The sequence below is a fragment of the Acanthamoeba castellanii genome, assembly GCF_000313135.1.
Source record: "Acanthamoeba castellanii str. Neff unplaced genomic scaffold scf7180000084615, whole genome shotgun sequence".
Lineage (NCBI taxonomy): Eukaryota > Discosea > Longamoebia > Acanthamoebidae > Acanthamoeba > Acanthamoeba castellanii.
This window is the reverse complement of record NW_004457394.1, coordinates 18970-41585: the sequence shown is the minus strand read 5'-3', so window position 1 is coordinate 41585 and position 22616 is coordinate 18970. Positions and strand designations below refer to the sequence as shown.

Sequence of the window (22616 nt, the reverse complement as noted above, 5' to 3'; positions counted from 1 at the left end):
ATGCGAGGCACGCACGCAGGTGAGAGGGTTACCTCATCGTTGACGAAGATGCGAAGCGCCTGGAAGGTGCGGGTGGCGGGGTCGATCGACTTGTCGCCTCGCTTGCTGCCGCCGGACCGCCGCCCGCCGCCCGACGAAGGAGGAGCATCGAGGCACCGTCGCACGATGTCGGCCAGCTGGGTCGTCGTGTCGATCCTTCGCTCCCGACGGTAGCGACAAATGGCCTTCGCAATCTGCCTCGATTGTCGCTCTTCTCCGTACTTGACAGTGCACACACACACAACACACGCACACGCACACACACACACCACACACGCACACAACACACACCACACACCACACACCTCACACCACAGTATGGTGGGTAAGTGTCAGTGACAGCGCACGCACACGGCGTGAGGTGTAGGCGTGAAGACGAGGCGCCTACCATCCATATGATGCGGGCGATCTCCTCCTCGGCCACGTTGTTAACAACGTAGGCGGCCGTCAAGCTGTTCGGGCTTTGATCCATCCGCATATCCAACGGTCCTGGCGCACACCAAATCCAGCGTGAGACGCGATGGCATACGCACACGACACACGACGCACACGCACACGCACACGCACACGCACACGCACATTCAAGTACCGTTCAAGTCGTAGCGGAAGGAGAAGCCGCGGTCGGCTGTGTCGAGTTGTGGCGAAGACACGCCCAAGTCCAGCAGAATCCCGTCGACCTGCTTCTTCTCCGACACGTTCGCCTGCGCCACGAGGTTGGCCAGGTCTCCAAACCTACCTGGATCGCGTTCGTGTTATGCGCGTGTGCGTGCTGCCGCGCTTGTGCGTGTGCCATGCAGTTGTGTGTGCGGCAGTGCGTGCGTGTGCGGGACCACGCGTACCTTGCACGGGAATGAGGCGGTCCTGGTGTTCTGCGATCAGTCGTCGTTGCTCCTCGCCCTCGAACGCCGCCTTGTCGCAGTCGATAGCGATCACCCTACACGCCCTGTCCCTCTCTTTGCCACAACAGAATCAAATAAGAAAATAATAAGTAAACATAAATATAAATAAAGATTTAAAAGAAAAGAGCATCGGCAGGGTACCGAGTAGGGCACGCGTGTGGCCGCCACGACCGAAGGTGCCATCTACGAACACGCGGTTGCGATTTTCGTTGGATTGTGGGGCGAGATGTGAAATTGGGGTCTTCCTGGTGCTTGCAGCACTGCTCACGCCCAGCCCCTGCATCACCTCTTCGAGCATCACCGACACATGGGCTCTCGTTTGCTGCGGTGGTGCAGTCGCTCCATCTGTACCTCCAGCGTCACTGGCAGAGATCGTGTGCGATTTGTGTCGAATGAAGGCGAAGCTGGCCTTGTGTGGCGAGCGGCCCGGGTGGTGCCAAACACCGTAAGTAGTAGCCACGAGTCGTGGTCCCGCCCTGCGTGTGGCCATCGTCAAGTGCAATCTTTCAGTTTTTCATCGATTTGATTTAACAATTAGTGAAACGAAACGAAACGAAACGAAAAACGAAAGCGAATCGAGCATTCTCTTGACGACGCTGCTTGATGAGTACACGAACGAGCAGATGAACGTCAGTTTTCTATCTCTACTGGGAGCCCACGATGGGGTTGGAGAGGGCCTTGCGCCTGGCCTCGGTCTCCTTGAGCATCACGCCGCCCAGGGGCTTGTTGGCCACCAGCGTCGGCACCTTCGAATCCAACTGTGTGGGCCGTTGACCATGCCATGAGGTTAGCACCAAACCACATGAACACGCACATGACGCATAACACCTGTGACACACAACACACACGACTCATACGACACACACGACACACACGACTCATACGACACACACGACACACACGACACACACGCCACACTGCACACGACACTCGACAAGGTACGACATGACACGCCAGACGTACGTGCTGAATGTAGGTGTAGAGGATTCCACCCTCGGGCCTGGGCTGAATGAGGTTCGCGCCCTGCAGCTCCATGCGCACAAAGTCCTTGGTCACCGGAGCTCCCTAGACGCACGGCACACGACACACACATGACACGCGCAGCACAGGACACAACACATGTGACACACAACACACACACAACACAAACGACACACGACACACACGGATGAGTCAGCGCTGGTTGACATGGTGAAGTCGTGAGAACATTATTGTACCTCATGCTCGACGCTGCGGTAAGACAGGAGGAAGGCGCCGTTGTCGAGGTCGCGGCGGGTCTTGACGTAGCAAACGTCGCGAGCCGACATGAGCATCATGGCCGGGTCGTACTGGAAGTGGCACACCTCGGTCTTGTCGTTCACCTTCTCCACGACCTTCCCGCCCTGCAGATAAAAAATAAAAAATTTAAATAAAAAAAATGAAAAGAAGACGGGTAGGGAGAGGGTACCTTGTAGAGGTCGTTCCATTCCTTCTTCCTCTCCGCGAACGAGACATCGAACAAGTCGCTGCGCAGAACAGAAAGAACGAAGACGAAAAGAATAGTTCGCTTCGATCTTTTTCTCAAGTCCGCGATGCGGGGGGGGGGAGTACTTGGCCTGGGCGAGCGTGGCCGAGGGCATGGGCGCGACGACCTTGAACCACCAGAACGAGTCGTCCTTGGGCTTGTGGACGAAGACCACCACCTCCTCACCGTCGCCCTTGCCCTTCTTGTGCTCCTTCCACAGGGACTCGTCGTTGATACGCGCCAGGTCCTCGTCCAGCCAGCCGTCCAGTGTCGCCTGATCGAATCGTTCGCCGCTCATCTTCTTCTTGATCTGTTCAGTTGTCTTCTTCACGCCTGCAACGAAGCGCAGCTCATACACTATTCTGTTTTTGTGATTGGTTCGTTTATTTGTTTTAGGGTCGCCCCAAGAGCGGGTTGCGGATGGCCTTGCGCACGCCTTCGATTTCCTTCAGCATCACGTCCGCCTGCGGTCCGTTGGCCATCGCCTTGGGCAGCCTCCCCTTGGCATCGGCCTGTGCGTGGACACGTCAAAGCACGACCACACACACACGCATACGCACCGCCGCACGCACGCACACCCCTGCACACACACACACACACACACAATTAACGTACATGTTGGATGTAGGTGTAGGTGAAGCCCTTGCGATCCTTCAGAGGCGTGATCATGTGCGCTCCCTCGAACTCTAGCCGCACATAGTCCTTGTGCGGCGGACAGTCCTGCACACACCACAGTCAACCACCTAACCTAAGCCACACGCACCACCGCACGCACACGCACACGCGGGAAGTACGCACACAGGCACACGCACACGATAACACAAAGCAAGAGAGACGGTACGTCGTGTCGAATGCTGCGATAGGAGAGGATGAATCCGCCATCGTCGAGATCGCGTCGCATCTTGATGTAGCAGGTGTCGCGGCCGGAGACGAAGAAGATGGGCGACGCGTACTGGAAGTAGCACAGCTCCGCCTGGTCGTCCACCCGCTCGAAGATGCGCCCGTCCTGACCATCACACACACACGCTCATGCGGGACTTGTAAGTACAACACAACGCACGCGCACGCGCACGCGCACGCGCACGCACACGCACACGCACACGCACACGCACACAGACAGCCGCACACGTAGAACGCACGATACACACGCACAAGCAATGAGAGCGTACGACGTAGAGCTGGTGCCACTCATGTTGCCGCACGTGCAGACCTTCGTCCAGTAAGTTGTCCACGTTGCGCAGCAGTGGGTGCGGTTGGACCTCGTCTTCGTTCTCTTCATTCTCCTCGTCGTCGTCGTCGACCTCTTTCGTGTTTGTCTTCTTGGCGACTTCATCCTTTACTTCGGCTTCATCAGCAAAGACTTCGCCCACCACTTTGATCCACCAGACGGGGTCGCCCTTGGCCTTGTGCACGAAGCACTGGTCGCGGCGGTTGCGGCCCACGGCGTGCGGCTTCCACTCGAAGCCGCCACCTTCTTCTACGTCGCCCGCGATGCGACGGAGGTCGGCGTCCACCCACCGCTCCCTCTGCTCCGCCTCGCCATAGACCTCGGGGTCCACCGCCTCCATCTTTCTTCTTCTGCCGCACCATCATACGACCGAAGCCACCTCCATGATGACGTCAGCATAGCAGATGTTCGACGAGATTGGATTGGTTGGCAGATATTAAATTACCCGAAGTTGCTCCACCGTCGACCCCGCAACGAGATCTTTTTGTTGTTTGTTTTTTCATCTTCGCCATCCGAACGAACCATCCTGAGAGGCAGCGACTACACCAACTTCGTTCAAGTTGATTGAGTAGACGAAAATCGTAAAAAATATGAATCTGGTGACCTTCATTCTGTGGGTGATTATCCTCATCCTGGTGTTCCCGATCTCGGTCTTCTGCGGCTTCCTGTGGGTCCTCTTCTCCTGCTGCTCGCCCTGCTTCGCCGACTGCGCCCAGATCCTCGAGGCCCTCTGGAAGGGTTCGTAATCATTCTATTTTATTTCATCATTTAGCTTGTTCTCATCGGGGGGGAGGCTCCAATCCAACAGGTGCATCTCTCGTGCAGTACTGCGCCAAGAAGGCCATGTCGTAAACGAACCCAGCCCTTCTTTCTCCTCCATTGTATCCATTCCTCCTCTACTCAAATATAACCGTTTATTATTTTATTATTATTATTAATTTATTATTTTGCCCGCCGCAACCAACGCTGCAACAACCACGGCGAACGGAGACAACATCACCAGCAGCCGTCTTTAGAGAATATCTCGTTCGACGAAGATGGGACAGTATAATCTCTCTCGCGCGGTTGCCGTCGAGGAATGCGCAGATGAGAGAAGGAGAAGGTGTGAGAGCTTGTGGAGGATGGGCTGTAATCCAGTGACGTTCGTCATCTTCGCGGTGTTGGCCGTTTTGCTCCTCCCGGTGTCGCTCTTCTGCGCGGCGTGGTGGGTCATCTTTTCCCTCTTCGCCCCGTGCATACCCGGGTGTGGTGACATTCTCAAACTACTCTGGAAAGGTTTCGCCTCCGTTCGCGCCTCGTCTTCTTCGCATCTTTCTCTCTCTTTCTCATCCGTTCATCTTTCTCATCCTTTTTATCTCCCACCCTCCCGTGGTTGGTTCCTTCTACATCTCCGTTCCTGCTGCTGTGTGCCCCCCACCTTCCTGCAGGTGCCTCGCTTACCAAGACATGCTCGAAGAAGGCCGTGGGCAAGCACTCCTATCTCAACATCTAAAGATCTCATGCTACACACCTCCAAAAAAATTGTGACACAATGGTCTGGTGGCGTGGAGGATGTACTCGCATGTATTTCAGCACCAACACGAACACGAAGAAGAAGAAGAAGAAGCAGTAAGGCGGCCGCTGGCTTCAGTCCTCCGTGCAGAAGTAACGATCGGCAAAGTCGCCGATGCCGGGCGTTACCTTCTTCTGCAAGAGCGGTCGGACAACCCCGTTTAGTCACGGTTAGCGATCGTGTCGTGTCGTGTCGTGTCGTGTCGTGTCGTGTCGTGTCGTGTCGTGTCGTGTCGTGTCGTGTCGTGTCGTGTCGTGTCGTGTCGTGTCTGGGAGGGACGGGGGGGGGAGAAACCTTTTCGTTGAGGCCGGGATCGACTTCCGAGACGACGATCCCCACCTCCGGGTAGGCAGCGCACACCGCTCGAATGCCCTCGGGAGCCGCTGCGTTCACGCACCACCGCACACGCACGCACCACACGACACACGAGAAATAGACGAGTGAGCGAAGGTGATGTTGTGCGTGTGCAGATGTGGCGGTACCGATCAGTGTGAGGAAGAGGATCTTCTCCTCCTTCACGCCGTGGTCGAGCAACACCTGAATCGCTCGCTTGGCACCGCCGCCTGTGCAAATCGAATCAAATCGAATCAGAGAATGAAAAGATGAGAGGAAGAGGAGGAAAAAGACGAACCGGAGGCGAGAATGGGATCGAGAAGAAGGACGAATCGGTTGTTGATGTCCTCTGGCAGCTTGACGAAGTACAGCTCAGGCTCGCCCGTGTCCTGGTTTCCAGGCATGTTAGACATGTGGTCGATATTCACGCTAACGCACACACCACACACACACACACACGCGCACACACACTCACACACGCACACACCCACACACGCACACAAAACAACAACACTACATAGATACATGAAGGGGACGTGTACTTCGTTGCGTTCAATGAGGATCTTGCCTATCCGAACGTCCTTGGCGACGGCCTTCAAGGCCGATTCCATGCTCTCTGCGCAAAAGAGAGCATCGTCAGCAATTCTAGCTCATGCTCATTCTCACGCACACGCATACACGCACACGCACACACCACCGCACACGCACACAGGCATAATATATGGGCACAAACCAACACCACAATGAGGAGGATGTGCGTTACCTCCTGCGCGAACGACGGACACGCCACAGAGGCGGGAGGGCCACTCGACGCCTCGGTAGGCGTCGCCCGTGGGTGTGTTGATGACCTTGTCCACGAATGGCAGGTGGCTGCAGAGACATCAGAAAGTGGTGCAGTGTGTGAGAACGGCAACACACACACGACACAACGACACACAACGACACGGCGGTGTGGGAGCAAACTTGAGGCCCTCTTCGACGAGAAGGCGGATGAGTCGGTTGGAGTAGAACACGAAGTCCTCATTGCTGGTGTTGCGGTCGCGGATGATGGTGTGCAAACCTGGCCAAAAAGAATAATAAACAAACAAAACAAAACAAATCATTAGATGGATGGATGGAGGGGAGCAAAGCGCAATGAGAATTGTGATTGCTTTCATAATCTCAAATTAAATGATTTAAGGATGTTAATCTCCGGATTAAATCGCAGACGCACCCTTGACCTGGTACGAGGGCGGCATGACGAACACACGCGGCGTAGGGGGACGGTAATCGAACCCCGGCTTGGGCGACGCGTACTGCGGCGATGCTTCGAACAGCTCCATCTTGGCGAGAAATTAAAAAACTGAAAAAGAAATAGATTTAATCAAAACAAACAATAAAAACACAAAGATGGAAGAGGAGAAGAGAATCAAGGCGCAGTGGGGTCCGGTGTGGAAGCGGACGGCAGGGGCGACGGCGGTGGGCATGGTGGTGGGCGCGGCAGTAGCACGACGTCGGCTGCGACTCGCCCTCGAGGCAGGCCCTGCACAGGAGATTGCAGCCTCTACGCTGCTCGCTGCCGCGGCCTCCAAACCGCCCTCCACGATCATCTTCACCTCGGCTCTCGCTGGTGGTCTCACCGCCGGCACCACCACTGGCCTGTTCCTCGGTAGGAGCCCAGCCCAATCTTTTTGTGGTTTTAATTGCAAACAAAATCGCTGATTAATGGACTCTGTGGTGCAGTGTCCAGGGAGCTTCTACGTGTTGATATGCAATGGGAGGGCATGGTGCCGAGCCTCTACGCGGGCATGGCCACCGGCGCCCTGCTGGGTGCCGCCACAGGTGCATCACAACGTGTAGTGCCCGGCACACCTTCTGTGTAAGAGGCTAAGGGCGCGTGTGTCGATGATGCAGGTGGTCCCTACCCCGCACTGCTGGGCATGTCCACCTTGGGCGGCCTGGCCGCCGTGGGCGAGGGTGGCGTGGCCCTCTGGAACCGATGGTACAACAAGAAGAGGCAGCAGATCTTTCAGCAGCGACTCATCGAAAAGCGGCAGGTGCATTCATCGCCAGCATCATCACTGTTTGTTCTCGAACACTCACTTGGTTGTGCACTTTCTTTTGTATTTGTCTGCGTGTGCGTGCGCGTGCGCGTGCCAAACGCGTGTGCGACATCAGACATTGCTGCGACAAAGAGCCCAAGCCGCACAGAGCGAGCTGGAGCATATCGACCAGCAGCTGGAAACCATCGCCTACCACTTGAACGCTCAAAAGGAGAAAGAAGAGGTATAGTATATCGTATCCTCTCCTTGAACTTTACATCGTGGAGGATGTCGAGTCCAGTTGCTCACACGTGGTCGATGCTGTGGTGGTCGTGGCCGATTTGGCTTTTGTGAACGACAGGCTGCGCATGAGAGTGTCATGTCGTGGATGTCGCTGAAGGTGCCCAGCTGGTTCCCTATCCAGCCCGTCACGGAGGAGACGCAGAAGAAGAAGCAGGAAGCGGAGGCCCTGGAAAAGTGAGTCTCTTGTTTTCGCCTTCTAGGCCATCTCACTCTGTGCTCACCTGTGGTGTGCGTGTGCGGTGGTGCGTGTGCGTGTGCGTGTGCGTTACAGAGAACTGATGGACCGATACTACGCGCAGCGAGAGTTGGAGTATCAGCAGCAATTGCAGCGCCAGAGGGATGTTACCCCCTCCACCAGCGGAGACGAAGGAGGTCAGCAACGCCCAATGATTTTTATGTACATGCACACTTGCGAAAACAAAACGGAGATGTTGCAACAACATGTGGAAATACACAACTATGCTAAAGATGTACACAGGCTACTGGCCTGTTTTTGCCACCATTTCTTCTCAATGATTGGTAGCGCAATAGACAGTGTTTAGGTAGGTGGACCTAGATGTGGCAAGGGACACTGTCAACTGGCCAACCGCCCTCCACTTGACCAAGAGCCAAAAAGCGCACAACTGTTGTCTACGGGTTTTCTGTCTTCTTTTTGTGATCTTAGGCTCGCACAGTGGTGGCTGGGCAGGGAAGAGGGAACACCCCTTCTCCCACAGCCCAACACGCTTGGTGTTGTTGTGCCTCTTTTAGAGGAGCTGTCAGGAGTTGTGGGCAGGCCCAGACATGTCACACTTTCATACTGCCCAAGCCGCACGCACAACCCTTGCCCTCCGCGAAGAAGTTAAGAATCTGGAAAGAGAATGGGAAAGATGATGATGAGCAGCAGCAAGATGGAGAGGTGACGTCTTCGGCACAGCAGAACAGTAGAGACGTGGAGAAGGCTGGCGGACGGCTGGGCGAGGCGGTGGTGTCTGCAATCCACGGTGCCAACGTGGGTCTGCTCTACTCGGTGCTCACCATCGATTGGCTGTTCGACCTCAAGGGCGGCAAGAGGGCGGATGGAAAGAGGGAGGAGACCGCGAGCCTGGCCAACACGGTGAAGAAAGGGTGGGCAGAGACCATGCACAAGGGACGCCGATTCCTCGATCTCAGCTGGCGATTTGGCGAATACGACGCGAGCAGAGCCAAGGGCAAGTCGAAGAGCGCATGGCTCACCCTGCACACCAGCCCACTACTCGATGGCGAGGGCAGGAGGAGCTATAAGGGCAAGGAGAGGTACTACTCGATTGAATTTCCACGATGCAATCTTCATCTCTGCTGGCTGCGATTTGACTCTCGAATTTTGTGTGCAGGATACGGCAGAGTGGGCAGAACGATAGGGAGAGGCTCGTTGCAGGTGAGGTGGAGAATGATGAAGTGCTGAAGCTGGTAGAAATCGACAACTTGGGCCGACTGGGGCGAGGCCTTCTGGTGGGCGCCTGTGCCGTGCCCATCCTGCCCGAGATGCTGATCGCCTTCGCCTTCTTCTGGGCCGCCTACGCGCTGGCCATCGCCTACGGCCTCACCGCACACAGGAAGTCGGGCAGCTACGCCCTCCTCTCGTACGTCGCACAGCCGTTTATTTGTTCATTATTCTGTTTTATCTGGTTACTTTCTGCACTTTCCCTTTTCAGCGTGTGCTTGCTGGTGCTGACGGGCTTGTGTGTTGGGCAGGGTGTTGGGCTTCTTGCACCTGCCGTTCGTGTGGGTGTTGTGGTTCCCGCTGGTGCTACTTGCATTCCTAGGCGTCGTCCTCTTTCAGTCTCTTCGTTCTCGGTACGCCTTCTCTGCCGAAAGCTGGTCCGTGTCGACCAGCTACGATCTTATTGCTCACCGTCTCCATTCTCTCTACTCCAACCCGTTGGCAACACAAACAGAGCGTACCTGGCCACCGATGCACGCAGGGTCTTCGGGTGGCTGGCCGGCAAGGAGAGCGGCAGCAGTGTGCTTCCCTCTCACTTCTCCTCGGCCAAAAACGACTGAGAAGACACTCGCGCACCCATCAACACTTCCTTCGAGCTGATGTTGTTGGGGGTGTCCAACTATCCATGAAACAAACCTGTTCTACTCTTCCTGTACAACACGCGCGCGCTGGTGCATTAATCTGGGAAATTGCCTGGCGCGCATTGGGCTTTCTCCGCGCGCCTTGCGTGGTGTTGGGAACGCCGCGAAGAAAAAAACTAAAACCTTTGTGGGTAGCACAGGTCGTCGGCGATTTCGATTCATTCCAACTTTGATTTACGACTTCGCCTGCCGGCCAGCTACCGCCTGCCAGTCGACGAGGCCATCTCTTGTCTCTGTCAGCAGAATGGACATGGAAGAGGAGGGAGAAGGCGAGGCGACGACGGCCCAGAGGAAGGGGAGCATAGCGCCAGGGGAGAAGCAGCCGTTTGCAGTGCAGATGACCGCCCCCTCGGGGGTGACGACGGAATTGGAGAGCGGCGTCACGGTGCTGGGCCGTGGGGCCAAGTTCGGCATCACCGACCGACGCGTGAGCCGCAAGCACGCCGAGGTCACTGTCTCCAAAGAGACGAACACCGTCACCCTCATGTCGGTACGTTCGTCATCTTTTTTAAATTATTCTTGTGCTCTCCCATTCAAGCCAGCACACAACGCCATTTTAATGTTTCGATCGCGATCTCATTTTCAGCTGAAATGATTTCTGTGCAATTTGTGCAAATTTGCTCATGTTTTCCACTCCCACTCTAGTCGGGTGTCAATCCATCGTTCATCTATCGCAAGAGCGATGGCCCCGATGCCAGGCCCGAGGTCGTGATGAAGGGCGAGCTCAAGATGCTCAAGAACGGGGACCGCGTGTCGCTCATTGAGGGCCTCCTGCTCTTCACCTTCGCCATCACCGAGGAGGAGGACGGCGAGGACTCGGCCATCGAAGACGAGTTCGACCAGGACGCCACCCAGCCCAACGTCGACTTCACCAGCAGCCTCGACGCGGCCGGCGGCGAAGGTGGTGGCGGCGGCATGCCGTCGCCGCTGCGCGCGGCGGGCAAGCGACCACGCGGCACCGGCGTGCCCAGCTCGCCCGGGCGGCCGAACAAGAAGGCCAAGCAGCTGGAGGACGCCTCGCTCTCCTCGCAGGACTGGGACTCACAGAACTCGGACAACTCTGTCGAGATGCCCGGGCTGCGCGGTACACGTCGCTCGGCATGCTGAGCATTCCTTGCATTCAGTTCATTCCTCTGCCTGCTGACGTCATGCGCGTGCTGGTGCTTGATCGCTGTGCAGGGGCGAAAATCGATGCGAAGGACCTGCGGTGGATTCGACCGATCGGCCAGGGCAGCTGCGGCGAAGTCTACGAAGCGCTGTGGCGAGGCACGCGAGTCGCCGTCAAGAAGGTGAGTGTGCCGCCCAACGTTTCTTCTTCTTCCTCCTCGTCTTCTTCCCAGGGCACACATGCAGTGTGTTCGCTCATTGTCGTCGTCGTCGTCGTTGTCGTCGTGCAGGTGTTTAGGGGAATTTTGGAAAACGACGCGCTGAAGGAGTTCAAGGCAGAGACACACATTCTGCGGCGGCTGCGACATCCCAACGTCATCCTGTTCATGGGCACATGCACCCAAAAGCGGGAAATGTGCATCGTCACCGGTACGACATTGCCGTCATCGCCACCATCGCCGTCCGTCGACCTCACCACGCGACTTCTTGCGTGTGCGTCTACCAGAGTTCATGTCGCGCGGCAGCTTGAACCTTCTGCTCAAGGACGAGAGTGTTGATCTGGGGTGGGATCTCATCGTGAAAATCGTACGCTCGCGCGTTCCTCTTCTTTTGCGTCCTTCTGCTGCGTGCTCACCACCATACGAAACCACGCGTCGCCGTATAACAGGCAATGGATGCGGCGCAGGGCATGAATTACCTCCACACGTTCGACCCACCGATCATCCATCGCGACCTCAAGTCGCACAACCTGCTCGTCGACCAGAACTTCAACGTCAAGGTGACAGGTGCGTCGTCGTCACAGTCATCGCTTTCGCTTTCCCTTCGTTCTTTCCCTTCGTTTTAATTGTTATTATTATTATTAGTATTAGTATTTTATTATTTTGGGCTGAGAGACTCAACCTCTCGACTTGCGTTGTCGTCGGTACATTAGACTTTGGGCTGGCGCGAGCGATGAACAACGACGACATTGCGAGCACATTCTGCGGCACGATGCCCTGGACGGCACCCGAGATCTTCAACGGCTCGGGCTACACCACCAAGGCCGACGTATTCAGCTTCGGTACCTACAATCTGATAAACAATTATAATTCGTTCTTTTATAATCCAATTTCATTTCGATTTTAAGGTAATAGTTATATTAATTAATATCTTAAATGTTATTAACACTTTGAAAATATTTTAGGAATTGTGATGTGGGAGCTGATCACGCGCGGGGAGCCGTACGAGGGCAAGTCGAAGCCGCAGATCATCGTGGGCGTCAGCAAGGAGGGCCTGCGACCCGACATTCCGCCCTCGTGTCCGCCCGACTTTGCGCAGCTCATGCGCGACTGCTGGGAGCAGGACCCCGAGCGGCGACCGCGCTTCGCCCAGGTGCTGGAGCGCCTCGAGAAGATGCAGCCGCCGCTGCCGGCCAACACCATCCCCACGATCAACGTCGCCCTCAGTCCCAACGCCATGACCGAGAAATTTAAGGCCGTCACCGAGGTATGCATATTCCTCACATTCCTCTCCGTAGATGCACGCATTCCTCAGTGCACACGTCAAGCCTGACATGTGCGTGTGTGCGTGTGTGCGTGTGCGTGTGTCGCGTGTCGTGTCATAGCAAACGCCGGTGGGAATGATGCACAGTTGGGAGATCGAGGGGTCGGAGCTGGCCTTTTCGGAGGAGGTGGGCCAGGGCGCGTCGGCCCACGTCTTCAAGGGCAAGTACCGCGGCCAGCAGGTGGCCATCAAGGTGCTCAAGGCGACGGTCAACCCGGAGGAGTTCAAGAAGGAGTTTGAGATCATGAGCGAGATCCGCAGCCCGATGGTGGTCTTCTTCTACGGCGCCGTGACGCGACCCAACCTCTCCATCGTCACCGAGTTCCTTTCCCGCGGCTCCCTCTACGACGTCATGTCCTCGCCGGTACCCCCCCCCAATTCACCCTTACTCTCTCCCGTGTCTATATGACATTGTCGTGTGTTGTGTGTCGTGTGTGTCGTGTCGTGTCGTGTCGTGTCGTGTCGTGTCGTGTCGTTGGTCGTGTCGTGTCGTGTGTCGTGTGTCAGGAGGTGAGTTTCACGTGGGAGTTGGCGATCAAGCTGGCGTTGGAGGCGGCCAAGGCGGTCAACGCTCTCCACTGCTGGAAACCCTGCATCGTGCACCGTGACCTCAAGGTACTGCGCACGCACACATCGCACACACCGCACGCGCACACGGCTGACTTCGGATGACATGCTTGTCTGGCCTGCAGAGCCCCAATTTGCTGGTGGACGAGAACTACAACGTAAAGGTGGCCGACTTTGGTCTCGCGCGGTTCAAGACCACCAAGAACGAGGCCTCGCTCGCCAAGCTACGAGGTACGCACCCGTTCTGGTCCACCACTTTTGCCGATTTCTTCACTGTCCTAACGCGTGTGTCGTGTGTGTGTCGTGTGTGTCGTGTGTCGCGTGTGTCGCGTGTGTCGCGATGGATTCAGGCACGTACGTGTATGCGGCGCCGGAGACGTACAACGGGCAAGGCTACACCACCAAGGCCGACGTGTACAGTTTTGGAATTATTTTGTGGGAAATGGCCATGCGCGTGATCACCGGTACCGCTTCCCCCTCTTCTCTTCTCTTTCCATTGGGTCGAGTGGGCGACTGATGGAACCGAACGTTCGGTTCGTTGCTCGCGCGCGTGCAGAGTCGTATCAGAGGCCGTTCGCAGAGTACAAACACCTCAAGTTCGACTTCCAGATCATCATCCAGACCGCCAAGAAGGGCCTACGGTACAACACACACACCACAACACACACACACACACACACACGACACACAACGGCACGCAACACGATTAATCGCAATTAACAAGAACGTTGGGATGGATGGGCATCACATGTTCAGACCGACGCTGCCGGAGACGTGTCCCGTCAAGTGGCGAGAGCTCATGACGCGATGCTGGAGCCACGAGCCCGACGCGCGGCCCGAGTTCGAGGAGGTCATCGACCTGCTCGCCGAGCTCAAGGCCAACCCCGAGCTCAGCAAGCTCAGCACCGAGGCGCCATGATGCTGCTGATGATGATGATGAACATATAACATATAACATATTCCCACCACATGTCGTCGTCGTGTGTGCGGTGTGTGTCGTGTCGTGTCGTGCGGCATACGCGGCGTGTATTGTACAGTACAGGTCACAGCGCTGTCATCATCACAGAGGCAGCGAGTCGAGTTGGGAGTTGAGGTGGAGGAGGACTTCGTTCATGGTCGGGCGCTTGCCGGGCTTGCGGTGCCAGCAGCGCTCCATGAGGCCCGCGAAGGCCTGCGGGCAGTCCGACGGCACCCGCGGGCGCTTGCCGGCCAGCACGTCGTGCACCACCGTCATCATGTTCCCCTCCGCGTACGGCACCTTCCGCGTCAGCACCTCCCACATCACTATCCCGAAACTGTCACGCGTTCACCACGCACACCCCAGTCAGTCAGCGTGTGCGGTGAGCGTGTGCGGTGTGTGCGGTGTCGCCGACGGTGTTTTTTTTGTGTACAGACCTGTAGACGTCGGCGGCTTCGGTGTAGTTGGCCTTGGGCGGGTCGGCCGGCGATGATGATGAAGAGGCGGTGGTGGGCAGCGGCGGGCACAAAATCTCGGGCGCGGTCCAGCACGGGGTGCCGCAGCGGGTCATGGTCGCGTTGTCCTGCTTGGCCGTGGCGAAGCCAAAGTCGCCCACCTTGACGCTCCAGTCGTCGTCGACCAGGAGATTGGAGGACTTGATGTCCCTATGCAACACGCCGTTGCCATGGAGAAATTCCAGGCCCAGCGCCGCGTCGCGTAGCATGGACAGCCGCTTGGCCCAGGGCAGGCTGCGGTCGGAGATCGACGCGTTGGACAGGACCCCGCGCAGGCTGCCCCGCGGCACCAGCTCCATGACCAGTTGCAGGTGGTGGTGGCCGGCGTCGTCGGCCAGGGCCAGGCCGATGAGCTTGACGACGCGCGGGTGGTCCAGGTTGGACAGAATGGCGGCCTCGCGCCTCATGCGCCGCATGCCGGCGTCGTCCAGGCGCGAGTTGAAGAGGCGCTTGACCGCCACCCGCGTGCCAAAGTACTGGCCCTCGGTCACCTTGCCGTAGTTGCCCTCGCCCAGCACCTCGCCCAGCTTGATGCGCTCCGTGTTGATGATCCAGTGGCACGCGTTCGACGAACACAGGCCCGACGCCTCCACCGCCGCGTGGCTGGTGTTCCGGCGCTGGCCGAATTCATCGTCGTCATCGCCATCAGGCTCGTCGCCTCGAGCTTCGCCTTCCTCCTCGCTGGCCCGGTTGAGCTGTTCGTCGAGGTCGTGGTCGCTGGCGTCGAACACGCGCGACGAAGCGCCGCCGTCGGCCTGGCGCTCGACCAGGCGCACGAGGGCCTCGAGCCCGTCCCGGGTGCCGCCCATGGCCGCCTGCAGCCGCCGCCCGAACGCGGCCGAGCACACGATGCCGCCCAGCGGGCACCGCGTGTTGAGCCGGCACGCGTCGGCGAAGTCGCGCGGCTCGTAGCCGGTGCGGGTGTGGTCGTCGGCGGGCGCCGGGCACGAGTCCGGCCGATGGTCGATGCTGACCCGCCAGCAGCCGGTCAGGCGCGGGTTATCGCGGGCGAGCAGGTCGCGCCGCAGGGCCAGTGCGAAGCGGGCGGCGTTGGCGGGGTCGCCGAAGGCCAGCATGAAGGTGCCGCCCGAGTGGAGGGCCGGCAGGGAGAATAGGTGGGCGCCGAGCTCGGCCTGGCCGCGCTGGCGCACCAGGGCGCCGTAGAGCTCGATGGCCCGCTCGGCCTCGGTCGGGCTGGCCTGCCACACGCGGTCGAACTCGGCCAGATCGCACACGACGAAGCTGACGTCGCGCCTGGGCGCCGCCAATCGCAGCAGTTTGGGCGCCGACGGAGCCGCAGCGCCGCCAATGCCGCTATGGCCGCTCGAGCTGGATGCCGAGCTGTGTCCGCTCCGGTTCCCATGCGACGACGATGCGCTGCCAGTCGACCGAACGCCCAGTGTCGTGGTGCCGGTGTTGAGCAGGGCCGACGAGTGGTGGTGCGAGCTGGAGCCGCTGCTGCTCGTGCCGGTCCCGAAGAGGCCGCTGCTGACGCCGCCGTGGGCGTTGCCTATGTCGACCAGGACCTGCATGATCTCGATGAAATCTGGTCGCATGGGAGCGTCGCGCTGCCAGCACTTGGTCGTGAGCCGGGCCAATGCGCGCTCGCCGTCGCCCAGGAACTGGTCGTCGCGCGGCAACCGCGGCCGGAGATCCTGGGTGATGACCAAGACCGCCACCTGGGGCGGGGCCATGCCGGCGTAGGGCTGGTCGCGGGTCAGGACCTCCCAGAGCACGATGCCGAACGAATAAATGTCGGCCAATCGGAAGTCGCAGTTGTTCTCCTCCTGCAGGACCTCGGGCGCCATCCAGGGCACGCTGCCCACCATCGCCCCGCCGCCATTGCCGTCGTCGCCCTGCTTGTGCTTGACCGAGTCTCGGAACTTGGTCAACCCAAAGTCCGCCACCTGGTTGTTACATGGAAGAAATCAGGAAAAGGAAAGAGAAGCGTTGCTAGGGGACAAGCTAGGAAATCAACGGGGGGGGGCGTGAAACCTTGACGTTCCACTTGTTGTCGAGCAGGAGGTTGAGGGACTTGAAGTCGCGGTGGACGATGTCGGAGGCGTGGAGGAAGTGCATGCCCTTTGCCGCCTGGTGGACCATGCGCAGCTTCAGAGACAGGGGTATCTCGGGCACCAGCTCGTTGTGTAGCAACTGGTGTGCAACATAACATCAACATAGATATAAGTGCAAAGTTCGTTCGGTAACACACCACACTTGGTGAGGGAATGGCGTACATCGTAGAGTGAACCCAGGGCCATGTACTCCATGACGATGCAGAGCTTTGGCGGCTTGGTGCAGGCCGCCATGAACAGCACCACGTTGGGATGCCGCAACGTACTCATGATCGCCACCTCCTGGACTACAAATGAATATTTTAGCATAAACAATTAGTATTTAGATTATAGTATTAAACAAAAAAAAGATAGTAGGGCACAACATACCAAAGTTCTCGCGGGCCTCCCTGCTGGCCGCTGCGCCCTCGGGCATGAGCTTGACAGCCACCTCGGTGCCCTTCCAGGTGGCCTTGTAGACCTCGCCGAAGCCGCCCTGGCCCAGCTGCGGCCCGATCTCCAGCTCGGCCATGTCGATGTAGTAGTCCTTCCGGTACCGGTCGCCCCCGCGGCGCGACCCGACCCACACGCCGACGATGATGGCCAGCAGGGCGACGCACAGCAGCAGCCCGACGACAGGAAGGGCCACGCCCAGCGCGATGGCCAGCGTCGTCTGGGAGTCCGAGCCGTCGCCAGACAACGACGCGGCCTCGAGCTCGCACAAGCGGCCGGCCCAGCCCTCGCGGCACAGGCAGCGGCCGCCGGTGGCGCAGGTCCCGTGGTCCGAACACAGCCGGCCGTCGGTCTCGTCGACGCAGCCGACCAGTGAGCTCACCGCCACGCCCTGGCACGTGACGTTGATCAGCTTCAGCCGAAGCACGTTAAGGAATCCCTCGAACGGATAGGCCGGCACATAATTCGACGAATCGAGGATGTCGCGCCCGACGGCGCTGGTCTGCATCCAGTAGAGCCAGTCGACCAGCACCGCGGCCTTGGCGCAGTCGGTCATGGACCGCGATCGCACCGTGACGGCCGTGAGCAGGGTGATGGGGAACGACTGCGGGCCGGGGCCGTGGAGGAAGGTGATGAGGTCCAGCTCGGCCTTGTAGTCCTCGATGGCCGACAGCACCGACGCGGCCGACGCGGTCACCCAGTTGCCGGCCGGGTTTGTCATGTAGATTCCGCTTATTTTGCCCTTGACTTCCATCGAAGTGCATAGGCCGAAGCTGTCGGTGTTGGCCTCGATGGCCTGCGGGAAGCCGAAGCCCTGGACGCCGATGCCGCGGTCGCTCTGGGCCGCCGACGAGTTGTCAAAGTGGTTGACCGGGCCGATCACCGATGCGTACTCGGGCACCACCGCGCTGATGGCTCGGTTGAAGACCAGCGACACGGTCGACCGGTTGATTTGGTACACGATCTTGATGGTGCGGTTGGGCAGCAGGCCCGCCACCTCCGGGTTCAGCTCTGCGATCTGCGCGTCGTTCCACATCGTCACGTGCGACAGATACTGCACATTCCTCAAACATATCAATATATACAGATATATAGCTATATAGTGATGGTGATGTGCGGGAGTGTGATGCGTACGATGTCGGAGATGAGGCTCCAGTTCATGCGGAGGCCGGCGAAGGGCAGGCCCACCAGCTCGGGCAGGTTGTAGGCCGGCACGATGCCCCAGCACATGGCCGGCACCGTCATGATGTCCGGCGCCTGCTGCATGCGCTCGGCCGAGATCGGCGCGCTGGTCTGGCCAAAGTCGATCGTGCCCTCGGCCAGGCTCTTCACGCTGGCGTCCGTGTTGCCGATGAAGTACTTGAGCACGAACCGCGAGGCCGGGTAGTAGCGGCCCAGCGTGGGCAGCGGGTTGGACGAGCCCATGCCCACCAGGTAGGCCGTGCTCGACACCTGCCGGCCCAGGCAGGTGACCGTCGACAAGCTGTCCAGTACGGTGCGCTTCCAGTCGTAGGGCACGATCGGGTGGTGGGTGCCGGCGGCCGACGTGGCCGCGTTGTCATTGAGCAGCATCCAGCTGAGCCACAGCAGGTACTCGTTGAGGTACAGGCACTGCGAACTGCTGTTCGACGCCGCGAAGAAGGTGCCGTAGACCAGGTAGGTCATGGGCCACGAAGTCACGGCCTTGGCCGGCAGCAGGCCCAGAACTGCGGTGGTGGCGGCAGCGGCGGCGTTGGTGGTGTTGGCGGCGGCGGCGAGGCTGTTGAATTGGGCCGTGGCGTCGGTCATGGCGGAGGTGATGGAGGTGGCGGTGGGCTGGACCTTGGTGGTGCCGTTGGCCCGCATTGCGGCGACGCTCAGCTGGGCGGCGGTGGCCTCCGCCAGGCCCAGAAAGGTGAGGCTGTTGGGCGTGGCCTTCACATCTGCTGCGCGCTGTGTCGACGCAAAGCTGCGGCCGCTGGGCACCAGCCCTGCGAATCCGCCGGCCTGGCACGCCGCTGGGCTTGTTTCGTGGGAGCAGACGTAGCCCAGAAACAGGTCGCTGAGGCTGCCCCGGACGTCGTCGCTGTAGTACAGGGTGATGTCGGCGTCGGGCAGGAGGCCGTTGGCCACCAGATAGGGGTTGAGCTCGGCGATGGCCGAGTCGTTCCAGCGCACCACGGCGCCGGACCAGACCCGGGCCAGCGTGGGGCCGTCCAGCACGAGCTGGGCCTGGTCACCGAGCGGCGTCGGGGAGGAGCCAGTCAGGCGGTAGGCCACGACCAGCGCGCCGCCGGCGAGGGGGACCTGGGTGAGCGCGCCGGCGTCGGTGCCGGTGAGGCCCGAGTCGAGGGGGCCGTGGGTGGTGAAGTAGACTCGGTCCTCGGAGACGTAGGACTGGAAGGCCGCGGAGGTGGTATCGCTGTCGAGCCAGTCGAACAGGAGGTCGTCGCGGTTGAGGCCGTAGGACTGGGCCATGGTCCTGAACAGCGGACCGTTGGGGGCCTCTCCGGACCCGGACACAGGGCCGGCCCGCACCATAGCGCTTGCTGCCGCGAGTACCAAGAGAGCGACGACAATATAGTGGTGGTGGTGCGAAGCAAACATGGCGGGCGAGGTGCGGATTACAGTGTGGCGGCTACGACTGACCACTCTTCTTGTTATTCGGTTTTGCCGGTAACGTCGTGCGGCATCGGCCGCATCGCTCTAGACGGAGTCTAGAGCGATGCGGCCGATGCCGCATATCTTGGCATTTTTTACATTGTTACATGCCCGCCAATGAGCAGTGCTGGTTGCTCCAGCCTAATTTGGGTCAGTCGAGTTATTTTAGTTCGAACTCACTGATTGGGTGTTGGCGCACAGGTCGAGTGATTATGGTGATCGCTAGCCAGAATGCAATTGGGTCGCTGGCTAAGAGTCACTGCTGCCCTGCTACCCCCGCAGCGGACGCACCAATTCAGAATTACCCCGCAACACTCCTAAAAACCATTCCGTCATCTGTCGGCCAATCATCCCGATTGCTCAACTATAAAAGCAGACTGAACTCGCCTACTTCTTATACCATACCATCACCTTCACCACTCAACAAGTGTATGATAAGTGTATAATAAGTCTACATCACCGCCAAAGACAAGCCGACAAGCCAATGCATCGCTCTACCCTTGCTCTCGTTCTCCTGTTCGCTCTTTGCTGCGTGGGCGGGTCGATCGCTTACGACGTCGTGGTGCCGACCATCTACGGTGACATCGGTGGCCTCGCCACCGACGTTGGGTACCTTATCCCTCCAACAACCATCACCCCTCTCTCTCCAGCCCTCTCACCACGCCTGGTTGTTCGACTCTGCAGCTACGAGTTCACCTCGGTGCCCTTTGCCAAGCCCCCCATCGGCAACCTTCGCATGCAACCTCCCCAGGAACCGGATTCGTGGCAGGTATGCAGAACATTGTCAACGCGTTAGTGTGTCGACGTTAATGGAGAGCGCTTATTTCATAACATAACACTCTCAACCGTTTGTGCTGATCGATCAGGGCGTGTACAACGGTACCCGGCCTGCGGTGGCGTGCCCCCAGAGGGCCGGCACTTGGACCGAGGACTGCCTCTACATGTCCATCTACGTGCCCAAGAACTTCAACGACGGCACCAAGCGCGACGTCTTCATCTTCAGGTGCGCTCTTACTTTTTTAACTCCTCCAACATATCTTTCTATACTGACATACGATCATGTACTTGTGCACATATACATTTTAAACACCAGCCACGGCGGAGCGTTCGTCGGTGGGTCGATGAGCACGTTCATCGGGCGGGACATGGCCAACCTGACCAACACCATTGTCATCTCGATCAACTACCGCCTGGGCATCCTCGGCCTGCTGGGCCACCAGGCCTTCCTGTGGGAGTCGGGCACCTACGGCAACTACCTCCTCATGGACCAGCGCCGCGCCTTCCAATGGGTGCGCGACAACATTCGCAACTTCGGCGGAAACCCGCGCTCGGTGACCATCAGCGGCTTCTCGTCGGGCTCGATCTCGGTCGCGCTCCACGCAGTGTCGCCGCTCAGCTGGGGCCTCTACCACAAGGCCGTGGGCCTGTCGGGCGTCGGTTACTCGGGAACGCAGCTCAACGATCGCTCCTGGATCACCGACGTGATGTGGACCGTGCTCGAAAAGGTGAATTGCACCACGTTGCTGTGCAACCGGAACTCCCTGATCGTCGGTCCGCTGTGTGCGGCCCACCTGCGCCAGTGCTTCCGCGCGGTGCCCATCGAGACGCTCATCCAGGTCCAGAACACCATCGACGAGCTGGTCAAGCCCCGCCCGGCGGTCGACGGCTTCGTAGTGCCGGCCCAGCCGCTCGACATGATCAAGTCGGGCTTCTACTACCACGTGCCCACCCTCCACGCCGTCGGCAACAACGAGTCGACCGTCCTCCTCTCGCGCAACTACCCCCTTGACTCCGACGAGTCCCATTTTAACTCCTATGTGACCTCCATGTTCGGCGCCGCGCTCATCCCGCACGTCAAGGAGCTCTACCCCGTCGGCCCCGGTGCCGGCCAGTACCCCACATGGTTCGCCGCCATGTCCAAGATCGACACCGACTGGTACTACACCTGCCCGACCCAGCGCTGGCTCAAGGCCATGGCCGCCACCGGCTCCCAGGACCAGCTCTACATGTACTTCAGCGACTACGTCGGCCCCTGGTACAACCCGGCCCTGGGCACCTTCCACGGCATGGACACCATCTACGCGCCCGGCCAGGGCTGCATCGCGGCCTACACCCCACGCACCTGCGCCCCGGCCCTGCTGGAGACGCCGGAGCGGCCGCTGGTGGAGCTGCTCCAGGGCATCTGGACCTCGATGGCCAAGGAGGGCAACCCGGGCATGGCGGGCTGGCCCACCTACTCCGCGGCCAACAACTACCCCTACCTCCACATCAGCGGCGTCAACAACGCCTTCATCGACTCTGCGCCCCAGCAGGCCCAGCAGTGCCAGCTGTGGAACTCCATCTCTGTCTAGATCATGTCTTGGTATCTACAGTGCTACTTGTGTAGCTGGAATGTAATAAACCCCAATGTTGCTTGAGTGCTTCTGAGCCTGACCCTCAACCACTGCAAATTCCTGCAGGTGGGTGGCCAACTGGCCAACTCCCCAGCAAACACCAACCCAATGAGCACCATGCCAATGTATGGTTGCTAATGTACACTGCATGGTTGTTTCAAGTACACCTTCTGCACTTTTTTTAGGCTGGTGTGGCACAACCTCCACAGAGCCTTGGGCTCATTTTCGATCAACCCACTCTATTGAGGCGGTTGCAAGCTCGGTGCTTGTCGATAAACTGGCCCTGCCGACTGCCAACAAGGGACGGGCTTATTTCCGGCGGACATAAATGATAATAAAGAAAAAGTGTTTATTTGTAGACTACTGAGTTTTTGCCGACTAACAAAGGCTGTGGCGCGTTGCAAG

General features: G+C 58.8%; 9 protein-coding genes and 1 pseudogene across 9 annotated transcripts in view; 5 read left to right on the top strand and 5 right to left on the bottom strand.

Annotated features, from left to right (window-relative positions):
• The window catches only part of ACA1_078540 (Sadenosyl-methyltransferase MraW), a gene marked incomplete at both ends in the record, with an annotated part of 3567 nt that extends 2346 nt beyond the window's left edge, over nucleotides 1-1221 (bottom strand). The window contains 5 exons of the mRNA XM_004337757.1: nucleotides 33-260; nucleotides 428-528; nucleotides 629-775; nucleotides 879-992; nucleotides 1080-1221. Coding sequence (XP_004337805.1) covers nucleotides 33-260; nucleotides 428-528; nucleotides 629-775; nucleotides 879-992; nucleotides 1080-1221 — 732 coding nt within the window. The remainder of the gene's footprint in view (nucleotides 1-32; nucleotides 261-427; nucleotides 529-628; nucleotides 776-878; nucleotides 993-1079) is intronic.
• Nucleotides 1222-1582: 361 nt separating this feature from the next.
• On the bottom strand, nucleotides 1583-2740 carry ACA1_078530 (uncharacterized protein; the record flags this gene model as incomplete). Its single annotated transcript, XM_004337756.1, has 5 exons — nucleotides 1583-1696; nucleotides 1902-2003; nucleotides 2156-2320; nucleotides 2386-2443; nucleotides 2529-2740. 5 exons carry the CDS (start codon nucleotides 2738-2740, stop codon nucleotides 1583-1585), a joined length of 651 nt encoding a protein of 216 aa, XP_004337804.1.
• Nucleotides 2741-2834: 94 nt separating this feature from the next.
• ACA1_078520 (START domain containing protein) lies at nucleotides 2835-4010 on the bottom strand (the record flags this gene model as incomplete). Its single annotated transcript, XM_004337755.1, has 4 exons — nucleotides 2835-2954; nucleotides 3058-3162; nucleotides 3284-3448; nucleotides 3612-4010. 4 exons carry the CDS (start codon nucleotides 4008-4010, stop codon nucleotides 2835-2837), a joined length of 789 nt encoding a protein of 262 aa, XP_004337803.1.
• Nucleotides 4011-4260: 250 nt separating this feature from the next.
• On the top strand, nucleotides 4261-5162 carry ACA1_078510 (annotated as a pseudogene).
• Nucleotides 5163-5296: 134 nt separating this feature from the next.
• On the bottom strand, nucleotides 5297-6877 carry ACA1_078500 (uracil phosphoribosyltransferase; the record flags this gene model as incomplete). Its single annotated transcript, XM_004337754.1, has 8 exons — nucleotides 5297-5350; nucleotides 5517-5584; nucleotides 5705-5785; nucleotides 5854-5944; nucleotides 6098-6171; nucleotides 6319-6425; nucleotides 6519-6615; nucleotides 6769-6877. 8 exons carry the CDS (start codon nucleotides 6875-6877, stop codon nucleotides 5297-5299), a joined length of 681 nt encoding a protein of 226 aa, XP_004337802.1.
• Nucleotides 6878-6944: 67 nt separating this feature from the next.
• ACA1_078490 (uncharacterized protein) lies at nucleotides 6945-8269 on the top strand (the record flags this gene model as incomplete). The annotated part of the gene is made up of 7 exons (XM_004337753.1): nucleotides 6945-7203; nucleotides 7278-7376; nucleotides 7449-7591; nucleotides 7713-7820; nucleotides 7938-8053; nucleotides 8151-8220; nucleotides 8243-8269. 7 exons carry the CDS (start codon nucleotides 6945-6947, stop codon nucleotides 8267-8269), a joined length of 822 nt encoding a protein of 273 aa, XP_004337801.1.
• A 479-nt stretch (nucleotides 8270-8748) lies between these two features.
• Nucleotides 8749-9901, top strand: ACA1_078480 (uncharacterized protein; the record flags this gene model as incomplete). The annotated part of the gene is made up of 5 exons (XM_004337752.1): nucleotides 8749-8777; nucleotides 8804-9154; nucleotides 9232-9480; nucleotides 9593-9694; nucleotides 9823-9901. The coding sequence occupies 5 exons, from the start codon at nucleotides 8749-8751 to the stop codon at nucleotides 9899-9901; spliced, it is 810 nt and encodes a 269-aa protein (XP_004337800.1).
• A 325-nt stretch (nucleotides 9902-10226) lies between these two features.
• ACA1_078470 (serine/threonineprotein kinase) lies at nucleotides 10227-14117 on the top strand (the record flags this gene model as incomplete). The annotated part of the gene is made up of 14 exons (XM_004337751.1): nucleotides 10227-10472; nucleotides 10628-11066; nucleotides 11162-11271; nucleotides 11380-11518; nucleotides 11595-11674; nucleotides 11757-11874; nucleotides 12021-12149; nucleotides 12273-12574; nucleotides 12693-12995; nucleotides 13139-13246; nucleotides 13324-13429; nucleotides 13549-13662; nucleotides 13755-13839; nucleotides 13955-14117. The coding sequence occupies 14 exons, from the start codon at nucleotides 10227-10229 to the stop codon at nucleotides 14115-14117; spliced, it is 2442 nt and encodes an 813-aa protein (XP_004337799.1).
• A 141-nt stretch (nucleotides 14118-14258) lies between these two features.
• Nucleotides 14259-19698, bottom strand: ACA1_078460 (serine/threonine kinase; the record flags this gene model as incomplete). Its single annotated transcript, XM_004337750.1, has 6 exons — nucleotides 14259-14493; nucleotides 14594-16578; nucleotides 16667-16825; nucleotides 16909-17033; nucleotides 17116-18232; nucleotides 18313-19698. 6 exons carry the CDS (start codon nucleotides 19696-19698, stop codon nucleotides 14259-14261), a joined length of 5007 nt encoding a protein of 1668 aa, XP_004337798.1.
• A 604-nt stretch (nucleotides 19699-20302) lies between these two features.
• On the top strand, nucleotides 20303-22169 carry ACA1_078450 (carboxylesterase superfamily protein; the record flags this gene model as incomplete). The annotated part of the gene is made up of 4 exons (XM_004337749.1): nucleotides 20303-20427; nucleotides 20503-20587; nucleotides 20727-20821; nucleotides 20912-22169. 4 exons carry the CDS (start codon nucleotides 20303-20305, stop codon nucleotides 22167-22169), a joined length of 1563 nt encoding a protein of 520 aa, XP_004337797.1.
• Nucleotides 22170-22616: the final 447 nt, after the last annotated feature.